Source organism: Psittacula echo (assembly GCF_963264785.1).
Source record: "Psittacula echo genome assembly, chromosome: Z".
In the NCBI taxonomy this organism is placed as follows: domain Eukaryota; kingdom Metazoa; phylum Chordata; class Aves; order Psittaciformes; family Psittacidae; genus Psittacula; species Psittacula echo.
Genome location: NC_137742.1, coordinates 67,314,786 through 67,334,144, shown reverse-complemented (window position 1 = coordinate 67,334,144; position 19,359 = coordinate 67,314,786). Strand labels below are relative to the sequence as shown.

At 40.6% G+C, this 19,359-nt stretch overlaps 1 protein-coding gene across 2 annotated transcripts in view; it reads left to right on the top strand.

The window, feature by feature from the left end:
* ZNF608 (zinc finger protein 608) overlaps positions 1-19,359 on the top strand; it is a gene marked incomplete at both ends in the record, with an annotated part of 91,290 nt that overhangs the window by 38,233 nt on the left and 33,698 nt on the right. For both annotated transcript variants that reach the window (XM_080637578.1, XM_080637577.1), the window contains one exon: positions 7,283-7,538. In XM_080637578.1, the coding sequence (XP_080493704.1) occupies positions 7,283-7,538 (256 nt within the window). The remainder of the gene's footprint in view (positions 1-7,282; positions 7,539-19,359) is intronic.

The following is a 19,359-nucleotide window of genomic DNA, read 5'->3' as shown; positions in this document are numbered from 1 at the left end:
TCAGAGTAAACATTACTGAGCAGCAACTAAAAACATTGGTGTTATCAGCGTTGTTCCCAGACTGAAAGTCAAAAGCACAGCCCTGCACCAGCTACTAAAAAGGAGAAAAATGACTGTTACTGCTGAACCCAGGACAGTATCCACCCCTTATTCTATACCATTCGTGTCATGCTCAGATCCCACATTTTCAATATACCATCACTCTTATATATATACATATGCATACATCCACACGCACACAGAGATTGCAATCATTCCTTAGTGCATGGACCAGTCCTTACGAATCTGCTGAGTCCGTCCGGTCCATGATGTTGGGCTCCACCTCTTGTAACAGTCTTTCAGAGCAGGAGAGGCTGTGTGCAGTGTTGGATCGTTGCCTGCTGATGCTGATCATTCCTTTACTGTAGAACTTGTCTGGTTTCATCAAAGTTCATTCTTTGTTGGGATGATGGTCGGAGAGAGGTCAGCCAGCGCCAGTCGCTGGTGACCTGAACACATCTAGTTGGTGGGCTATAAAAGTACTACATAGCAGGCAACAGCATACAATTGATTTCATTGGCTGTTTTCCCCTAAAATCAAATCCCCCTGAGGTACACTTAGGACTTCCCCATCTTCCCGCATTACCCACCAAGTATATCCAGGTCCCTGAGCAAAAGCAATCTCACGAGTGGGTTTGCCTTTACCTGAAGCAGGAATAACCCAGACTGTCTTCTCCAGCAAATTCTTCATGTGCACCACAGGAACTTTGTCCCCCTCTACAATATGTAAAAGTTGTGACTGGGCTGGGCCAGCCCTGTTGGCAGATCCTCTGGTGTTGACCAACCAGGTGGCTTTTGGTAAATGTGTATCCCAATGTTTGAAAGTTCCACCACCCGTTGCTCTCAGTCTAGTTTTTAACAGCCCATTGTACCGTTCAATTGTCTCAGAGGCTGGTGCATGGTAGGGGATGTGATATGTCAATATTATGTCAATATAATATGTCAATACTCAATGCCATGCTCTTTGGCCCAAATGTCTATAAGGCTGTTCTGGAAATGAGTCCCATTAAGTCCACTCCTCGATCATGAGCCCATCTGTATGTTGCATCTCTGCCCTGATGGCATGAAGTGTCATGGGCCCACTGGGCCAAAAATAATTCACATTTATGTTGCCAATCTAAGTCCATCTGAGCCACTTCAATCTTAGCAGCTTTATCCACTTGTTGATTGTTCTGGTGTTCCTCAGTGGTCTGAATCCTGGGTACCTGAGCATCTACGTGGCATACCTTCACCACCAGGTTCTGCACCCGGGCAGCAATATCTTGCCACAGTGCAGCAGCCCAGATGGGTTTACCTCTGTGTTGCCAGTTGCTCTGCTTCCATTGCTGCAACCACCTCCACAGGGCATTTGCCACCATCCATGAGTCAGTAGAGATAAAGTACTGGCCACTTTTCTCGTTCAGCAATGTCCAGGGCCAGCTGGATGGCTTTCACCTCTGCAAACTGACTCGATTCACCCTCTCCTTCAGCAGTTTCTGCAGCTTGTCGTTGAGGACTCCATACAGCTGCCTTCCATCTCCGATGCTTTCCCACAATACGACAGGACCCATCAGTAAACAAGGCATACTGCTTTTCACTTTCTAATAGTTTATTATATGGTGGGGCCTCTTCAGCACGCATCACCTCCTCCTTTGGTGACATTCCAAAATCTTTGCCCTCTGGCCAGTCCATGATGACTTCTAGAATGCCTGGAAGACTGGGATTTCCTATTCGAGCTCGTTGTGTAATTAGTGCAGGCCACTTACTCCATGTCGCATTGGTTGCATGATGTGTAGAGGAGACCCTGCCTTTGAACATCCAGCCCAGCACGGGCAACCTGGGTGCCAGGAGGAGCTGTGCTTCAGTGCCAATCACCTCCGAAGCAGCTCAAACCCTTTCAGAGGCTGCCAGTATCTCTTTCTCAGTTGGGGTATAGCTGACCTCAGATCCTTTGTATCCCTGACTCCAAAAGCCAAGGGGTCGACCTTGAGTCTCCCCTGGAGCTTTCTGCCAGAGGCTCCAGGTAGGACCATTCTCCCCTGCTGCGGTGTACAGTACATTTTTTACGTCTGGCCCAGTCCGGACTGGTCCAAGGGCTACTGCATGAACTATCTCACGTTTAATTTGCTCAAAGGCTTGTTGTTGCTCAGGGCCCCATTTAAAATCATTCTTCTTCCGGGTCAGATATGACAGAGAGAGCTTACAATCAAACTGTAATTTGGGATGTGCATTCTCCAGAACCCCACAGCACCTAAGAAAGCTTGTGTTTCTTTCTTAGTTGGTGGAGACATTGCTGTTATCTTGTTGATCACATCTGTGGGGATCTGGTGACGTCATCTTGTCATTTTATTCCCCAAATTGAATCTCCTGTGCAGGTCCCTTGACCTTACTCCGTTTAATGGCAAAATCAGCTTTCAGCAGGATTTGGATTATTTTCCTCCCTTTCTCAAAGACTTCTTCTGCTGTATCGCCCCACACAATAATGTCATCAATGTACTGCAGGTGTTCTGGAGCTTGCCCCTGTTCCAGTGCAGTTTGGATCAGTCCATGGCAGATGGCAGGGCTGTGTTTCCACCCCTGGGGCAGTCAGTTCCAAGTGTACTGGACGCCCCTCCAAGTAAAAACAAACTGTGGCCTGCATTCTGCTGCCAAAGGAATTGAGAAAAGTGCATTGACAATATCAGTAGTGGCAAACCACTTGGCTGCCTTTGACTCCAGTTCATACTGAAGTTCTAATATGTCTGGTATGGCAACACTCAATGGTGGTGTGACTTCATTCAGGCCACGATAGTCTACTGTTAGTCTCCACTCTCCGTTAGACTTTCGCACTGGCCATATGGGGCTATTAAAGAGTGAGCGGGTCCTACTGATCACTCCCTGACTCTCCAGTCTATGGATCAGCTTATGGATGGGAATCAGGGAGTCTCGGTTGGTGCGATATTGCCGCCGGTGCACTGTTGTGGTTGCGATTGGCACTTGTTGTTCTTCGATCTTCAGCAACCCCACAACAGAAGGATCCTCTGAGAGACCAGACAAGGTGGACAGCTGCTCAATTTCCTCAGTCTCCAAAGCAGCAATACCAAAAGCCCATTGGTACCCTTTTGGGTCTTTGAAGTACCCTCTCCTGAGGTAATCTATGCCGAGGATGCATGGAGCCTCTGGACCAGTCACAATGGGGTGCTTTTGCCATTTCCTGCCAGTCAGGCTGATCTCAGCCTCCAGTACGGTCAACTCTTGGGATCCTCCTGTCACTCCAGAGATATAGATGGGTTCCACCCCTTGACAGCTTGATGGCATCAAGGTACACTGTGCACTGGTATCTACTAGAGCCTTATACTTCTGTGGGACTGATGTGCCAGGCCATCTGATCCACACAGTCCAGTAAATCCAACTGTCCCCTACCTCCACCTGGCTGGAGGCAGGGCCCTTCTAATAGTCATCACAACGTTGGACACTTATGTCTTGTAGAAAGGGATTAGTCTTCTTTATCACAGGAGCTGGAGTAAAACCAGCTCTTCCACTCCACCTGGGAACCTGCTCACCAGAGACTGAAGCTGCAGCATTCATGGGATGATCAGCCTTGACCTTTGTTTTACTCTTCAATTCACGCATCCATTCCTCCAGAGCTGAGGTAGGTTTTCCATCCCACTTCGTCATGTCTTCTCTGTGATACGGCAGGTAAAACCATAGGGTTAGCCCGTGGTGTATACCTTCTATATCTTCTCTCTCAAACAGTGGGACGCCTTTTGTTAATAGCTGAGACATTGTGTCGGTACTGAATAGATTGGATAGGTAATCTCTCGATTGTTTGAACTCCTGGGACAGTTTTTCCACAGCTGAAATGATGGAAGGGGTGAGATTGTCTTCGAACTCTTGGAGTTTATGAATCATTTCACCCACTGTTAGTGGTACTATGTCATTACAGGTTACTGTTGCCAGTGAATGGGCATATGATGACAGTGCATTCCATGTAAGTCTTCGCCACATGGGTTGTGTACATTCGACTTCATCTGGATCTGTGGGTGCAGCCCCAGCATTTGGCTTGATGTGATAGATCATCTCTACAATGGCCGATTCCCTCAGAGACTGGATGCCTTTCTGTAGGGTAGTCCACTTGGCCAGATGACTGACAACATCGTCTTTGTATGGAAACCTTTCTTTCACAGCTGTCAAGAGCTGCCTCCAAAGGCTGAGGGACTGTTTCACTTTTGCAATTTCTTTGTAATTTCCCCCTTCCCTTGCAAGTGATCCCAGCTGCTTGGCATCCCTACCTTCTAGTTCATGACTGTCAGCCCCATTGTCCCAGCATCGGAGCAACCAGGTGATGATGTGCTCCCCTGGATGACGGGTAGAATCTTGTCGCATATTCCATAGCTTGGTTGAGGTCCGAGGTTGAGAAGTCACCTCTTCTTCTTCTTCTTCCTCTGATTCATATGATGATGACTCCTGATCAGATGCTGTCCTGGGTAGTAAGTGCATTGCCATTGCTTCTTCATCTTGCTTCTTCATCTTTCTTGCCTCTTTTTTGCTTTTCCCCCTGCATACAGAGGCAACCGATATTGGTACGAATTGGTCCTCTGGTTTAGATGCAGTGATTGTCACTGTGGTTGGAGTGGCTGCAGTAAGTGTTGTCGGAGTTTGGGTAGCTGCTCAACTTGTCACTGGGGTTGGCGTAGCTGCTGTGCTTGGAGCTGGAGTAGCTGCATTGTCTGTTGCGGTCAGAGTTTGAGTAGCTAATGTACTTGTCTCTGGGGCTGGTGTAGCTGCTGTGCTTGGACCTGGAGTAGCTGCGCTGTCTGTTGCTTTGCCATCAGATCCAGAGACATTTTTTTGCCTTTGAAGGTGCTGGATAGTGTTGAAGAGGGTCTGTAAGCACAGGCCAAGCCCCAGCACGTTGTCATGATTTGTCCCTCTCTCATGACCAGGATGACAGCACACCTCATTTAAGTGTTTTACTAATTTTTCTGGGTTTTGCACTTGTTCATTGGTGAAGTTCCAAAGCACTGGAGGGGCCCACTGGCCTAGACACTTGCCCATACTATCCCACACACCCTGCCACTCATGGCTGTCCTGCCTCGGGGAATATCTCCTGATCCTCCTATATTGTTATGTAAACCTAGACAAGACCCAAACCCAACTCTGCTTAACTCTTGAGATCAGACAAAATGGTCGTGGGTAAAACACATTCTCTGTGTGTGCCAACATGGTGATCCCCATCACAATCAGCAGGCAGGTACCTAAAGGCCATTCAAAACCTTCAGAACTCTCAAATGATGCTGTAAACGGCCTGGTGGGGGGGACTGGGAAGGTAAGGGAATGTCTCCTTCACGGATCAAGCACCCGAGGAGGGGAAAAAAGATGTGTAATTGCCAAAGACTTCTATTATATACCTCCCAAAGTATAGACATGGTGACCACACTGGAACGCAAGCCAGATCAGTTTCATGATCAATGAGTCTGTTGTATTACAAGCCATTACCATAAAGTACAATGAAACAGGAAGCTTAGCCCAAGTCCCCCAGCCGATAAACACTAACACAGCCAATACCGGCTGTAAGTAAGGTACGACATGCTGAAACTGTGAGATCAAGAGCAACAAATTTGAAAGCCAATAAATCAGCATTGTGGTGGGTGACTATTAATCCAAAACAATGAATGCTTATCACAAATACGATTAGACACACTCTGGTCAGATCTGTTGTTATCTCAACCCTTCGAGCCCCACGTTGGGCTCCGAAAAGGAACTGTCATGGTTTAAACCCAGTCAACCACGTAGCTGCTCGCTCACTCCCTGCCTTCCTCCCCCCCACTGCCGGAGGGATGGGGAGGAGAATTGAAAGAATTTAACTCCCACAGGTTGAGGTAAGAACAATCCAGTAACTAAGGTCTAACACAAAACCACTACTACTACCACCAATAATAATAATGATAAGGGAAATAACAAGGGAAGTGAATACAACCAGTCACCACCCACCATTCGATACCCAGCCCAACCCAAGCAGTGATCTAGCCCTTCCGGGTAACTGCTTCCAGTTTATATAGTGGGCATGACGTGCTGTGGTATGGAATACCTCTTTGGCTAGTTTGGGTCAGGTGTCCTGTCTCTGCTTCCTCCCGGCTTCCCCTCCTCCCTGGCAGAGCATGAGACTCACAAAGTCCTTGGTCAGAGTAAAGATTACTGAGCAGCAACTAAAAACATCGGTGTTATCAGCACTGTTCCCAGGCTGAAAGGCAAAAGCACAGCACTGCATTCAGCTACTAAGGAGAAAAATGACTGCTACTGCTGAACCGAGGACAGATACCTATAATGCAGTGGGCCAAATAAACATGAATTTTAGGTGGTTAAGCTATCTGACTGGGCATACTCATACCTTTATTTAGCTATCTCTTATATGACAAAGAACCTTATGGCCACAGTAAAATGCTAAGAACCCTCAGGCCAAATCTGTATACAGCTGATCTGCTGGGTATGTTGGAAGTCGTATGGGAAAGTTAACCTCTTCAGTTCATACATAGATATGACCTCTGTGTGAACTGTCTGTGTACAAACTGGTTGTCTGGTGAGTTACATTCTTCCAAAAATGCATTTTGAAAACCCTGAGAAATTCGCTGTTTGCCTTCTTGTAAAAGTCCTCATCTGTTACTTCAAGCAGAAAGATGTAAACGTTATCTGTAAGCTGTTCGGTGGATGATCCTAATGTATTTTAAATGATTGGATGACCAGAGATTATATTTGATGCCATGTGTATATTAGAATTGTTTCAGGTGCTAATTTCTCCGTGATGCACATGAAAAAATGGCATTTGTATGTCTTTGTACTGTCTTTATAAATGTTTTTTTTTAAATAGAAAATGAAGTTCCCAGTTTGCAAAATTAATTTCCATCCATAAATCAGTCTCTGTCAGCGCCAAGAAAAAAGTGGCCTTAATCCTTGGTTTTAAATTGTATTCTTATTTCATACTAGTAGTCTATGACAAGAGGGAATAGTCTTGCAGAAACTTAGCAATTTGCCTTGTTTAGTGTGATAGATATTTTTGTAGGTAATTTTTCATTGTGCAGCATTTGGGCTGATGTCAAAATATTAAACTCATAAGACTGAAATCACCCTTGATACACCAAATCCCTGCATACACAAATGCGATCTCAGCAAACTGGGCTTTTTTTGTTTTCAAAACTTTTTAGTATTTTTGTTTGGTTTTTTGTTTTTGTTTTGTGCTGTTTTAAATCTCACAGCACCATTATAGTAAATTTATCTGTTGTTTTCAGGTTGATCCCCTGTTTACAGTACCTGCACCTCCACCTCCGATTTCCAGCAGTATCACACCTCAGATTCTGCCTTCCTACTTTTCCCCATCTTCATCCAATATTGCAGCACCAGTCGAGCAGCTTTTGGTACGGACTCGTTCAGTGGGTGTAAATACTTGTGAGGTTGGAGTAGTAACAGAACCCGAATGCCTTGGACCCTGTGAGCCTGGGACCAGTGTGAACCTGGAAGGAATTGTGTGGCATGAAACTGAAGAAGGTAAATTGTTTTTTCCATTAGGTCTGTCTATGAGATATGTTAATGAGGAGGAGACTTTGCTCTATCTGCCATAGTGCTAACTAAGGGCTTGATAGTCTGTTGGCACACAATTATGTACAATGGCAGTCACAGCTTTGTAGCTCAGTTAGTGAATTTTGATTTTTTAAAACATTACAGTTTTTTCCATTATTTAAGTAACTGTATTTTCCAAATGACCTACCAGGCAACCCTAATTAAAATAGAATTGTTTCCTGTTGCTATATTGAGAAAAGCATATGGAGAAATAGCTAATAGAATAGCATAAATGTGATATTTAAATGTAATCATGAGGGGGGTATATGTGATGGGAGTGGATATATGAATAGTTTAGATGAAAACTTTGAAAGCTGAATATTTTGCAATTCAGAAACGATGATAAAAAAATGTCACTATTACATAAAATAGAAGTCCCTGAGACCCTGCAGAAATTAATTTTGATATGTTTATTGTTTGCATTCTGGTTATTTGAAACATGCTTTAAGAGGAAAGCATTCTTGCTTGAAAGGAAGTGTTCCATCTGTTGAAGAAGTGCTGTCTAAACCAGAGTGTTTTCATTAATATCCTTTGAAGGCATTTGGCCAAGTAGGAGTGCTGGAGAGCTTTGGGGAATATTAAACGTTGATTTGCTATGATTTAGAACAAAGTAAATAGGAAGGAGATTATGCTGTGACATGCAGATTTTTCCATTTTGTTTTTCAGAAGCTTATTATTAAAATACCAGCTTTCTCCATTTGATGCTAAAAATACTGCATGTGTACACTAAACTTTTGCAATTTTGCTTCAGTAATATTGGATTTCTCTAGTAATAGCTGCTTGAGAGTCTTCCTTTGATTATTCTTATGTTTGTTTTGAGGATTATTTATTTAATTTTTAGTGGCCTACCTCCCTCTACAAAGAAAACAAGATTATTTACAAAGGGATATAATGAAAGAATACAACAGTGCATTGCATCATGATAAATCCTGACATCCTTCAGTCATACACACAATGGCGTTTGGTCCTTCGCAGTGATATATAAGACCTCACCAAAGTGCTCTACACTGTCATCTCAAAAATCAATAGGGAGAGTCAGATTTACTTGCTTTTATGTGCTTTCATCCATCCATCTTTCTCTCTGTGTATTTCTGCAGCAGATTCACAAGGTAGATTGATCCTTTTAGATTGTTTTTAAAGCACAGTATAAATTCTGTTCAAAAATATCACTGCAGAGATGACTGCCCTTAGCAGCTCCGATCTTCCTTGACTGGCCTGTTTTAACCAGAGGGGGAACGTGTGGGCACTAACTGTGTTGACATGAAAGAGCAGTAGCTGTTAATAGTGTTATTCTTGCTGAATAAACTGAAGCTCTTACCCCACTGAATTTAAGAAGCCTGCCTTTTTAAAGGTTTGGCACCAGAAATGAAGTATTGAAAAAAACATTGTGGTCAAGGTGCCATGCCATTTACCAGTGTCTCAGCACTCTACTGGTTTAAAAACTCTTGTTAGTTAATAGAAATTAACTTCCTTAACCTTTCCCCAGTTTGCCTAAAACAATCTTCTGAAACAAGAGTTCAATGACAGTATGTTTAAACAAAGTGGTTTAAAATGTGCCTGTTTTCACAGCTTTACAAATACTGTTTGGCAACACTACAGCTATGAGTGACCACAATAATAGATAAAATGGGATTCTAAAATACTCTAGAAATATAGTTAGAATGTAGATTAAGAGACTGGAGATAATTGATACAATTTATATTGTATGGTAGTACTGTGCCTTTTGTCGTTTATTGATTCAGAGCCCTGCTAACAAGAAAATAACATAAATTTTACTCTGTTTTTTTTTTTTTTTTCCCCGGTGTTCACAATCAATGCTGTATTACAAAAAAAAATAAGTTCCTAATGATCATTTTTGCATTTTAATTAAGTTTTGACGTTTAAGGCACACATATATGTATATATTTATCTGTTTTCAAATTTTCGGACATGTTCATGAGAGTAGCTACATAGCAGCTTGTATGAAGCCATTTCTGCCAAATTTTAGAAAACAGGGTGCAGATGAGTCTTCTATTTATCTTGTAACAGAAGAAAGATTATCAGATACTCAATTTTCTAGTTATGATTTTGACTTCAATTAGGCCAGAACATGATGTTTCCTAAATTGATGTAAATCCAGAATACTGTAACTGCAATCTTTGTAATTGGTGACATCTAAAACTATCTTGATGTTCATAATGACCGACTGAAACAAAAAATGTCTTTTGTGATGCCCATGTTTGTTTCATATTCACTCTTTTCACTGCTTTCCAAACCTATTAAAAATCTACATGCAAACTGATACCTATCTAGCTGTCTATATATCTGATGAGTTTTTAACATAAAACAATTCTAAGAAGTAAAGGTATGAACATTTCTAACTTTGGTGTGTTTTGAGATATCTAAATTACTTTGTATCTGATTTTAGTAAGATGAGTTGTGAGGTGATTAGAATAGGCTTGTAGCATGTTTGAATACTCTATGGTACATGGGAACTATGAACCAAATGTGCTGCTGAGCAGCCTTCAATATGCTGCAGCAACTAGCTGTGGGAATGCACATACAAAAGGATGGGATGATCACGGTTATTATAAGAAGAATGGTAGAGTGAGTAGAGAAAGATGAAATCATATATATAGAACTCATTATTGAATGTAATATATGCTTTAAAAAGGACAAGACATGTACTTGAGAATTCATGTTTTGAATGTTTTGGTATCTGAAATAACCAGTTTTCTTTTAGGAGTGTTAAACAAGTTGCCATGTTCTGTTGCATTAGTTCTTAAAGGTCAGGAAAAGAATGATATTTGGTTTTATTATTCATATTTTTAAGATAATCACTCCAAAGGGCGGGAAAAAAGCAGCACTGGATTTCAGACAAAACTGGCAGATGAAAAGAGTGTTTTTACTACAGCTCTTTTCATTTATTCCATGCCAGTCTATTCAGTTCACTTGATCGACAGATTTAATAAACCACACTATTTTTCCCAGCATGTTTCAATCTTAAGGCGTGTAGAGGAAAGCTGGCATCTGAAGTCTGTCACATTTTATTACAGGGCTTTGTAACTAACCATAGCTGGTTACTCATATAATTGAGACTGCTAGTTATCACATGGACATTTCTCAGTTGCACTAGTAGGTTGTGTAGTTTTTAATTTCTATATACGTATGCTGTAGACATTTTTATGTGCATACAGCCATGTTTGATATGACTTGATAATGTGTCCACAGTGGTGTTAATGGCTCTAGATGATAATACTGAAGGAATTGGTTGAGGCTACCCTGAAGTAGTGGAATGAGAAATGGTTATGGGCATGTCAACCTGAAAGTTGGCAGCTGAATCAGATGTTTGGCACCGAAAACTACCATCGAGTTACAGTAATACTCCACAAAAACCAGCTTGGTAGTGTTACTGGAGTGTATTTTTTGGTTGGTTGGTTCTTACAGTACTCTGTGAAACAGCTGTTAGAAGTCTGTACTTCTATACTAAGAAATAAGCTTTATCTAGAATCAGGTACTTACCAAATTGTGCAATTATCTTCTGGGAAAACAGTTCTGAAGAAAGCAGTAATTGTTTCTTACTGCCTGGAAGAAATAAAAATGACCTAGGAAAAAGGGAAACCACTAACCAACTTTCTAAATTGCTTATTGCTTGTTTTTTTTGTTTAGCTTCTCACACACAGTTGCGTCATGTCCTGGTTTTGGTTCTGCATCTAGCAGTAGAGTCTGCCTTTAGGTGTGGGAAGCACTAGTTCTGATGATGATGTCGTTCTGTTTGGCTGAAAACTGTGTGGAAGACAGTCATCAGTCACCTTGCTGCCTTTGTGTGGAGAACTACATGAACTCTTAGAGTTCTCACGTTGCTGCACTGATATTTTTCCTCTTTGTGCAGCTGGAGTAGACCATGCTCTTGTTGTTTAGTAGCAAATAATTGGAAAATGAGTTGTATTTTCTAAAGTGTCTTCTTACTAGGTTTAGCTTGTTGATTTTTATGAATTGAGACTAGTTGTCAAACGTGAGAAATAGGACTCTGCTGGAACTCAGAAATCTGATCGGATCATCTCCAGGGTATTCCAAATTTATCCCAGCAGCAATTCTGACACTATTTTGCAGAAAGTTTCAGCAAAGAAAAGAGAAACAAGAAGAAAGGAGAACACTTACATGACAAAGAGGCATGCCTAGTACTTGTTGCGTATGGGTTTCCCACCCAGCCGCTTTTGCAACTAATATGCATAGGTGTTTTTTGAAAACATACCTATTGCAAAGATCTGACATGAATTCTTTCCTGCCTTAATAAGTGGTTGATTTGCAAAAACGTCTTTGGTTATGTATGTGTTTGTACATATGTGGTAAGTAAGGGTGTGTATGTGTATGTAGAAATAGAAGAATGAGAAGTAGTCTGACTGCCTCTGATTCCTCTTAGCAATTCTTGTGGTTCAACAGCCACATTTTCCTACTTTCACAAATACAAAGGCATGATGAAACAATTAAAATTGTAATGCCATGTCAAATATGTGAGCAAGCAAATGCAGACATTTGAGATTTTTTTAAAAATCTGTTTTATCAAAGAACATTACAGTAATTAATGGAAATGCCCCATCCCTGGCAGTGTTGAAGGTCAGGTTGGACAGGGCTTGGAGCAACCTAGTCTAGTGGAAGATGTCCCTGCCCATGGCAGGGGCTTGGAACTAGATGACCTTACTGTCCTTTCCAACCAAACCATTCTATGATTCTATGAAATTAAGATAAATACGATTAAATCACACTGTTGGTTTGGGATCAGGCAAGGTTTATAGAGAGAGATAATAGCCTTTATTAAACCAAGTGATACAGTTGTCAAAAACAAGTAAGCTTTCAGACTGGATGCATTTATATTCTCTCCTTTCTTGTAATACAGTCCAATGACTTGCTGGATACAGGAGGTTTTGGTTTGGCATTGTTAACCACCATATTCACTTCAGAATTGAAAGACAGTGGGTATTTTTATAGGAGAGAAGCATAAAGATCCCCGTTGCTTGATAATCAGGCTTTGTCATGTCTACATTACAAATAAGTGGTTTGTGGAGAAGACAGGGTTGGGTTTGTCACCTGTTTTAACAGAACACCTGAAATCCAGCTTTTTCTACTGTCATGTGAGTTATCTGGTGACAAGAATGAGTGTCAGCCAGTATAAAAATATCATCTGTTTTGAAAAAGTCTATATATGTGTTTATATTTTGAGATGTTATGTTTAATTTTTCTACTGCCTGTGATATCAGACTCAATAAATCAGTGGATTTAAAGAAGCCTGAGATAGGTGAATTTTCATAGACCTCAAGTGTCCTTTGTATTGTCCAAGGCACTTGGAGTCAGACACCTAGTGTTACATAGACCTCGTAGCAAAAGAGGAACAGGCTATAACTCACAAAGGTAAGCCAGAGGCTTGCATAAAAATGTTTGTATTTTATGGAAGCTCTACCTACTTTACGAAAGGAGTTTGGGAGATTGAATTTGGGGATGTACACAGGCTCTCTGAGAAAAATTCTAAGAGTTTAATGTTGTAGGCTTTGGACTGTGATACGAATTTAGCAGTAGGTACACTGAGGGGTCTTTTTGATCATCCCGGTATTTTACCTGACCTTATCAGTGTATGCATTTGTTTAGGGACATAAATTCTGACGTTGTCCTGTAACTGGCTTCTGCAGTATTTCTTGTGCATTTATAATATGTAATACTGGGCAGTGTTAAAGGCAAGGATAGCACTAGATGGACTACTTGGTCAAATCCAGTATGGCAGTAATTTAATTTTGATGTATTTTATTGCTGTAACACAAAATATTTGTGCTGAGAGAACAAGAAAGGGGACTGGTTTTGACCAAATCATAGAATCATTTAAGTTAAAAAAGACCTTTAAGATCATCAAGTCTAACCATTACCCCATCGGACACTTTCAATTTTCCAATTAGAAAGCCATTTGCAGTCTATCTGATACTAACTTAATGTAAAATAAATGAAGCAAATAGAGCCCAACCCCATGTAGTTACAAAAGCTCCTTCAAATGGTTTTAAACCACTGGGACTGGCTCTTATGAGCCAGGTGTACATGGTTGAATTGATGTGGCTTTAATGAGATACCATGAATCAGCTGGGCTGTTGGTAACCAAACCTTTGCAGGCTCTTTGCTCACAGCAAACAGCAGATAAATCATGTCAGTATACACCTTCTCAGTGAAGCAGAAATGCAAAATAGGCTATGGATGTTCCATTTTGGCAGAGCTGTGTGTCAGATGGGAGATTTTTTGACCTCTTCGAGTTTAATTCTGATTCTTTTTCAAAGCATTAATTTTTCCAGAAATATTCAACTACTCATTCATTTAAATAGTAATTTAAAGCATTTGTGTAGGTGATGGAAAACATCACAGACTAGTGAACGTGGGGGAGAGAGGGAAGAAAAAAAATGAGGTACAAACACTGCTAATTTCCAGGCTTTCTTAATGGAGTCAAGCTAGTTCATTACCTCTTCCCTTCCAGCCCAACACAATCGCTTCAGAAGATTTTTGAAAACTGCGGACCACGACTGGAAGAAGATCACTTAGGGAAATCTGTGTATAAATTTCATTTGGTATTTAAATGTCAGTGTTCCTCCTTGAACATACACACACTGCAGGGTCTAAGTAGTGCTAGTCCTACAGCTTTGTTTGGAGAGGCTGTACATGGCTATTGCATGGAGGGATGTGTGATTTGCTTACTGCCTAATGCTTGCCTTGTTGCTTCACTGTTAGAGATGCAGATGTAATGCTAAGCAGAGCATAGCCAGAGTACAGTTGCAATAACTGACCAAAAATATCCAAAGGATCTTATTTAGCCAGGATAGGAATGGCCAACTTCTCTAATGGAACTTGGCAAATGCCACATTTTACAGCTCAGTGAGAAGACTAGGTTCAACTCTTTTGATATAACCTAAAGCAGAGAATGAAAAAACTTAACAAATTCCAGGCAGTGCTTACATAAAAAGTTTTATATTGCCAGGCTGCTACAAAGTAATACTCCCCTGCACTGCTTGTACATACATAGAAAATTATCCCTTTTACAAACAAGCATATGGGGGTAGGAAGGGTGCGTTGAGAAAGGAAGGAGGCTAACTGAAATTGGAAACATTTGCTTGGAGCTATTTGAATGTGAAACTGAGCCTGCTCAAGCAGTGAGGTTATGAACACTGAAGGAGTTGCTTTAAGAAAAGCAACAGTTTTGAGCATTTACTGCTCAAAAGCAAAATCTCAATAGCAGCAGATTGCTTAGAAGTGAGACCATTCCAGTAAAAAATACTTGCAACATGTGGTGTTTGGATGTGTAGATAGAAGGAGGGAGAAAAGATTGCTAATGAAGTGTGTATATGTGCAAGTGTTTTCTTACAAAATAAATACCATGGAGTATGGAATCAAAACACAACTAAAATGGTATATTTAACTGATGTGGTTCAGGGATTAAACTTATTTATTAACCATTTATTAACTTATTAACTTATTTAAAGATGTTCTCACAGTCACTCTAACTTTGTACTAGTTTAACTACTTAGGACAAGCTGTGGTCTTCCAGTTTTGTTATACTCTTAATTATTGCTGGTTTTCTGCAGTGGTGAGCAATAGGAAGTTCGCACAGTTGCAGAACTGTGTGTTTTCACTAATACAGATTAATACCAGTTTAATAATTTTTCTTTTTATTAAATTTTCCCACTGTTTGAGACTGTATAGTGAAAAGCTCTTTTTGCCATTGGGACTAACTTGCTTGTGTAAGATCAGTGGCTGGTCTCACAGCCAGCTTTTCATTTCTTAACAGTCATTGGAAACTTACCCTGAGGGCATATTCATAATTCTTTCCAGTTATTTGTGATGTGGTCGTAACTAGCTACTGGTCTGGAACTCTTGGTGACAAGAGGCAATCCAAAAAGCAGAAGGAAAGCCTCCATTTAAAAGTTTGAACAGTGAAGAATTCTTTGGCCCTTGGGGTTATTAAAAGATTACAGCTTATATTTTTGTTCTAAAAAAAGACAACAGGAAAGGTAGAGGTTGAGTGTGATAGCAAAGAATATATATAAAAAGGAAAGCTCAAGGGAAATTGCTTTCTTGATTTAGACTGAAAAACTAGGTCTAGATTTACTAAAACTAGTGTTGCAGTGGAAACCACAATTGAGGTTCATCAATTTTATATCACCAAATGCCATGAGATTTAGGGGAAAAAAACACCAAAACCAAATGGAATAAACCCAAAAGGTCAGTATTAGAGCACTTTGCTTTAATTCTGTGGGTTTGAGTTGGTTTGGGTTGGTTTGTTTTTTTTTTTTTTGGGGGGGTATCAAGTAAAGCAGAAACACTTGCATGTCCATGAGAAGTAACACTGATTTGTATTTACAAATCTATTATTTGTAAATTTAAATCACAAAGAATTTTTAAGGGGATATAGCTATTGAAATAGAAGGCTATGGTATTAAGTTTTAATGGCAGAATTTACCACCCTTGTTAAAGATTTTATCAGAACAAAAAAGAAATTGTAAGATAAGCCTTCTTTTCCCTTACTTTTGTTTGGTTTTGTTTTAATAGGTATCAGTTACTTGTTATGCTTAGCTGGGAGGTTTACTGGGACTTTGCTTGGGGTGGTGTTTTCCAGTTTTTAAGTGATTTTGTTTTGTTTGAGTTTTGTTGTTTCTCTATGGGCATTATCAGGCTGATGAGACCATTTGTTTTTTTTCTAACGACTTGGCTAATAGGATAAAAATCTCCATTAATAAAATGGAACTGAAGTTAGTTGCAAGTACTTGGTGATTCTGTAGCTGGTCCCTAACACTGAGGACAAGGGTTGTGGAGAATCGGTTTCAAGCGGGGGCAGTTCCAGATCAGGCCTCAGTTAATCTAGAGGGTTTTTGCTTTGTTTTTTCACCCAGTCATTTATAGTTTAGCATTTAAGTAGGTAGAAACAAGTAATTACGTTTTACTGCCTGTTTACTTTCCCCTACAGTGACTGGACCTGTGCTTCTTAACCTTGCATTCATATACAGCTGGCTTTTGTGGATCTTTTAAAGCTTGAGGCTGTGTGACCCCCTCTAGTTGGGAGGCTTTAGAAACAGAAAGAAAGTCTCAGGTTTCACTAAATGAGCTTTTTTTCCTTGGGGAAGATATAAGCTGGTGTCAACCCTTAGCAGAGTTTTACTTCTAACGTGTATTATGGATTTTAAAAAAAAAATTACACAACTTTCTAGGTTATTCTGTACAATTTTATTAAAGTCCTGAAAGTTACAACTGCAGGTTCTGTGGCTTATGAGAAAGTTTTGCTATGAATTAATACTTGCTCCTTGAGGAATTTTGTCCAAACCATGACCTGTGACAGTGGAGCAGTACAAGTATGTGAGCATCCAAGATAGTTCATCCAGAATAACCACTGGACATTGGTAGGCTTCATTTAGCTTCAGAGTAAGTAAAGTGTCACGGGTTATAAGCCTGAGAAATAATAAAAAAAAACCAAAGAGAAAAACCAAAACACACACACACACACAAAACCCAACCAACCAAAGCAAACAAACAAACAAACATCAAACAATTGTTCCCGAGTTGCAGATATTCCCAGCTAAGGACCTGTATTTAGAGGTGATAAAACCTGAACTAAAAGCCAGTAGAAGCTGCTGTTTGCTACTTAATGCAAATCAGATCATTTTTATTGAATCCTGAAAGAGAGGATTACATTTCAGCATGGTCTGCACACTCTTGAAAAAGTCTTTCATTTTTCCATTGTTGCATAAAGGAAAGAAAAGTTTTCCTTGGTAGTCTTATAAAAATTAAGAATTCAGTATTTTTAAGTGTGTCAGACTTGTGTGGTTCTGAAGTGGCAAGTATAGTTTAGTTCTTTGACAGGAACTGATGTCTGAGCTTTTTCAACTTCACCAATTTTTGCGAGCCCCAGGTAGGCCCCATTTCTTCCAGAGCAGAAGAAGGCTACCTAAGATGAAAGATCTTGGGTTTGAAACACAGTGGCATAGCAGTTTGTTTCTCACTAGGCTGGCTAGTCAGGATTTGTTAGAAATAGGTATAGCTGGGAAAGTGTTTGAACATCATCCTGGTGGGGAGAGAAAAGGTGTCAGCAAAATTGTGCCTGCAAATTCTGGTGGAAGGCTGGGAAGTCCATAGAGAGCTGCCAGCTTCTGAGGACTGAGTGTTTGAGGGCAGAGGCATTCAGTGGACCGCAGGCACTTCCTTCCAGCCTAAGTCTTTCAGAAACTTCTCACAGCAAACCTTCACATCTTATTTCAGAACTGTCTCCTCAGTGTTGTGTGTGTACGTGCATGTGTGGCACAAAAGCAGCGCAGACCAGGTTCTTCTAATTTTCCTTTCTCCAGTGCTCAAAATTCTGACATCCTCAACCATTGTGGTGTTATACCGAGGTATGGCTTCTTGCCGACCAGAGAAACTGCAGATGCCAGTGGACTTGCAACAGATTTTGACTGACTACACAGCCCCTGCAAACACATTCCTACTGGCAGTGGGAGTGAAGTTGTGTAGCATTTCAGTAATTTATTTCATGGTACCCCATCTGGAGGTTTTTCCACAAGAACCGAGAGGCAGTTACTCCCTCAGATAAAGATTAAAGGTGGCACAGAGGTTCAGATTTAGCAAGTGATGGTGCATTTTTATAAAACAATGAACTCTGGTTCAGACTAATGCCATTTCTTCTTACTTTGACTCTGCCCATGCAAGTGGCACATGAAATTATTAAAAATAAGAGGAGAGAGGAACTCTTGAGGGGCGGGAGTAAATCTGCGCTTGGGTTTGTTCAGAGCAGTGGGTGTGATTGGGTTATAGATGGTTCTGTTGGCCTAGACAAGCAAGTGGCAGGAAATAACTTACAGAAAATGTTTTTATACCCCCAAAGCTTATCTTCAAGGATCACTGTTAGTAATGCTGTTGTGAAAAGAAACCTCCATTTGGACAGACAGCTTGATGCAGGCAAAGCTGCTAATTTGTTTTCAGCTTCAAGGAGATTTAGAGTCTTTGCATCCTTGGCAGTAACACACAATGTAATTGTTTCCCTTCTCCTTAATCTTCAGTCTGGTTGTATTGGCTTAGTGTATCTAGGAAAGGCTGGAATGTTCACTGAATTAGCTGCACTGGATAGCTTCTCCTAACAGGCGAGAAGTTAATGCTGGGACTCTTCTTTCTAGTATGTGAGGAGAACACTCACTATTCCTTTCATGATTACATCTAGTCTCAGAAACTCTCTTGCACAGAAAGGAAAATTAATTGTTGGGTATGAAAAGGAGGTAACAGAATTAATGTTCTTACACTGGCAACATTACTCAGTTATTAGGGGCTCTCTGTAAATAACAGCTTTGCTTTCATCTATTTTCTGCCTCTTTCTTCCACAAAAGTAATTTTGTAACCCTACAATTTTTAAATACTTTAAAAAAACCTAACTGTGCGTGGGGAAATTTGTTTGCATTCCTATTATTCAGTCTGGCAATGTCTGTGGGCAGCAGCTGCTTACACTTTTGGAATATGTGCCATTAACATACCACTGGTTTAAACCTAAGTAAATTCACCAAAAGTACAATCTTCAGAGAAAGGATACAGCATATCATTCAGCAGTTAAATTATTTAGTCAATCCAGTGGTTAAGCTTGGGTCAGCTTTGAAGGGTAAATTTCATTGCTGGGATACATTCTTGGCTATGAATGAATGCATGAATAATCTTTCTTTGAACCTTAAGATGCACAATAGACACAATAACTCTTGAGTTGAACTCTTGAGAG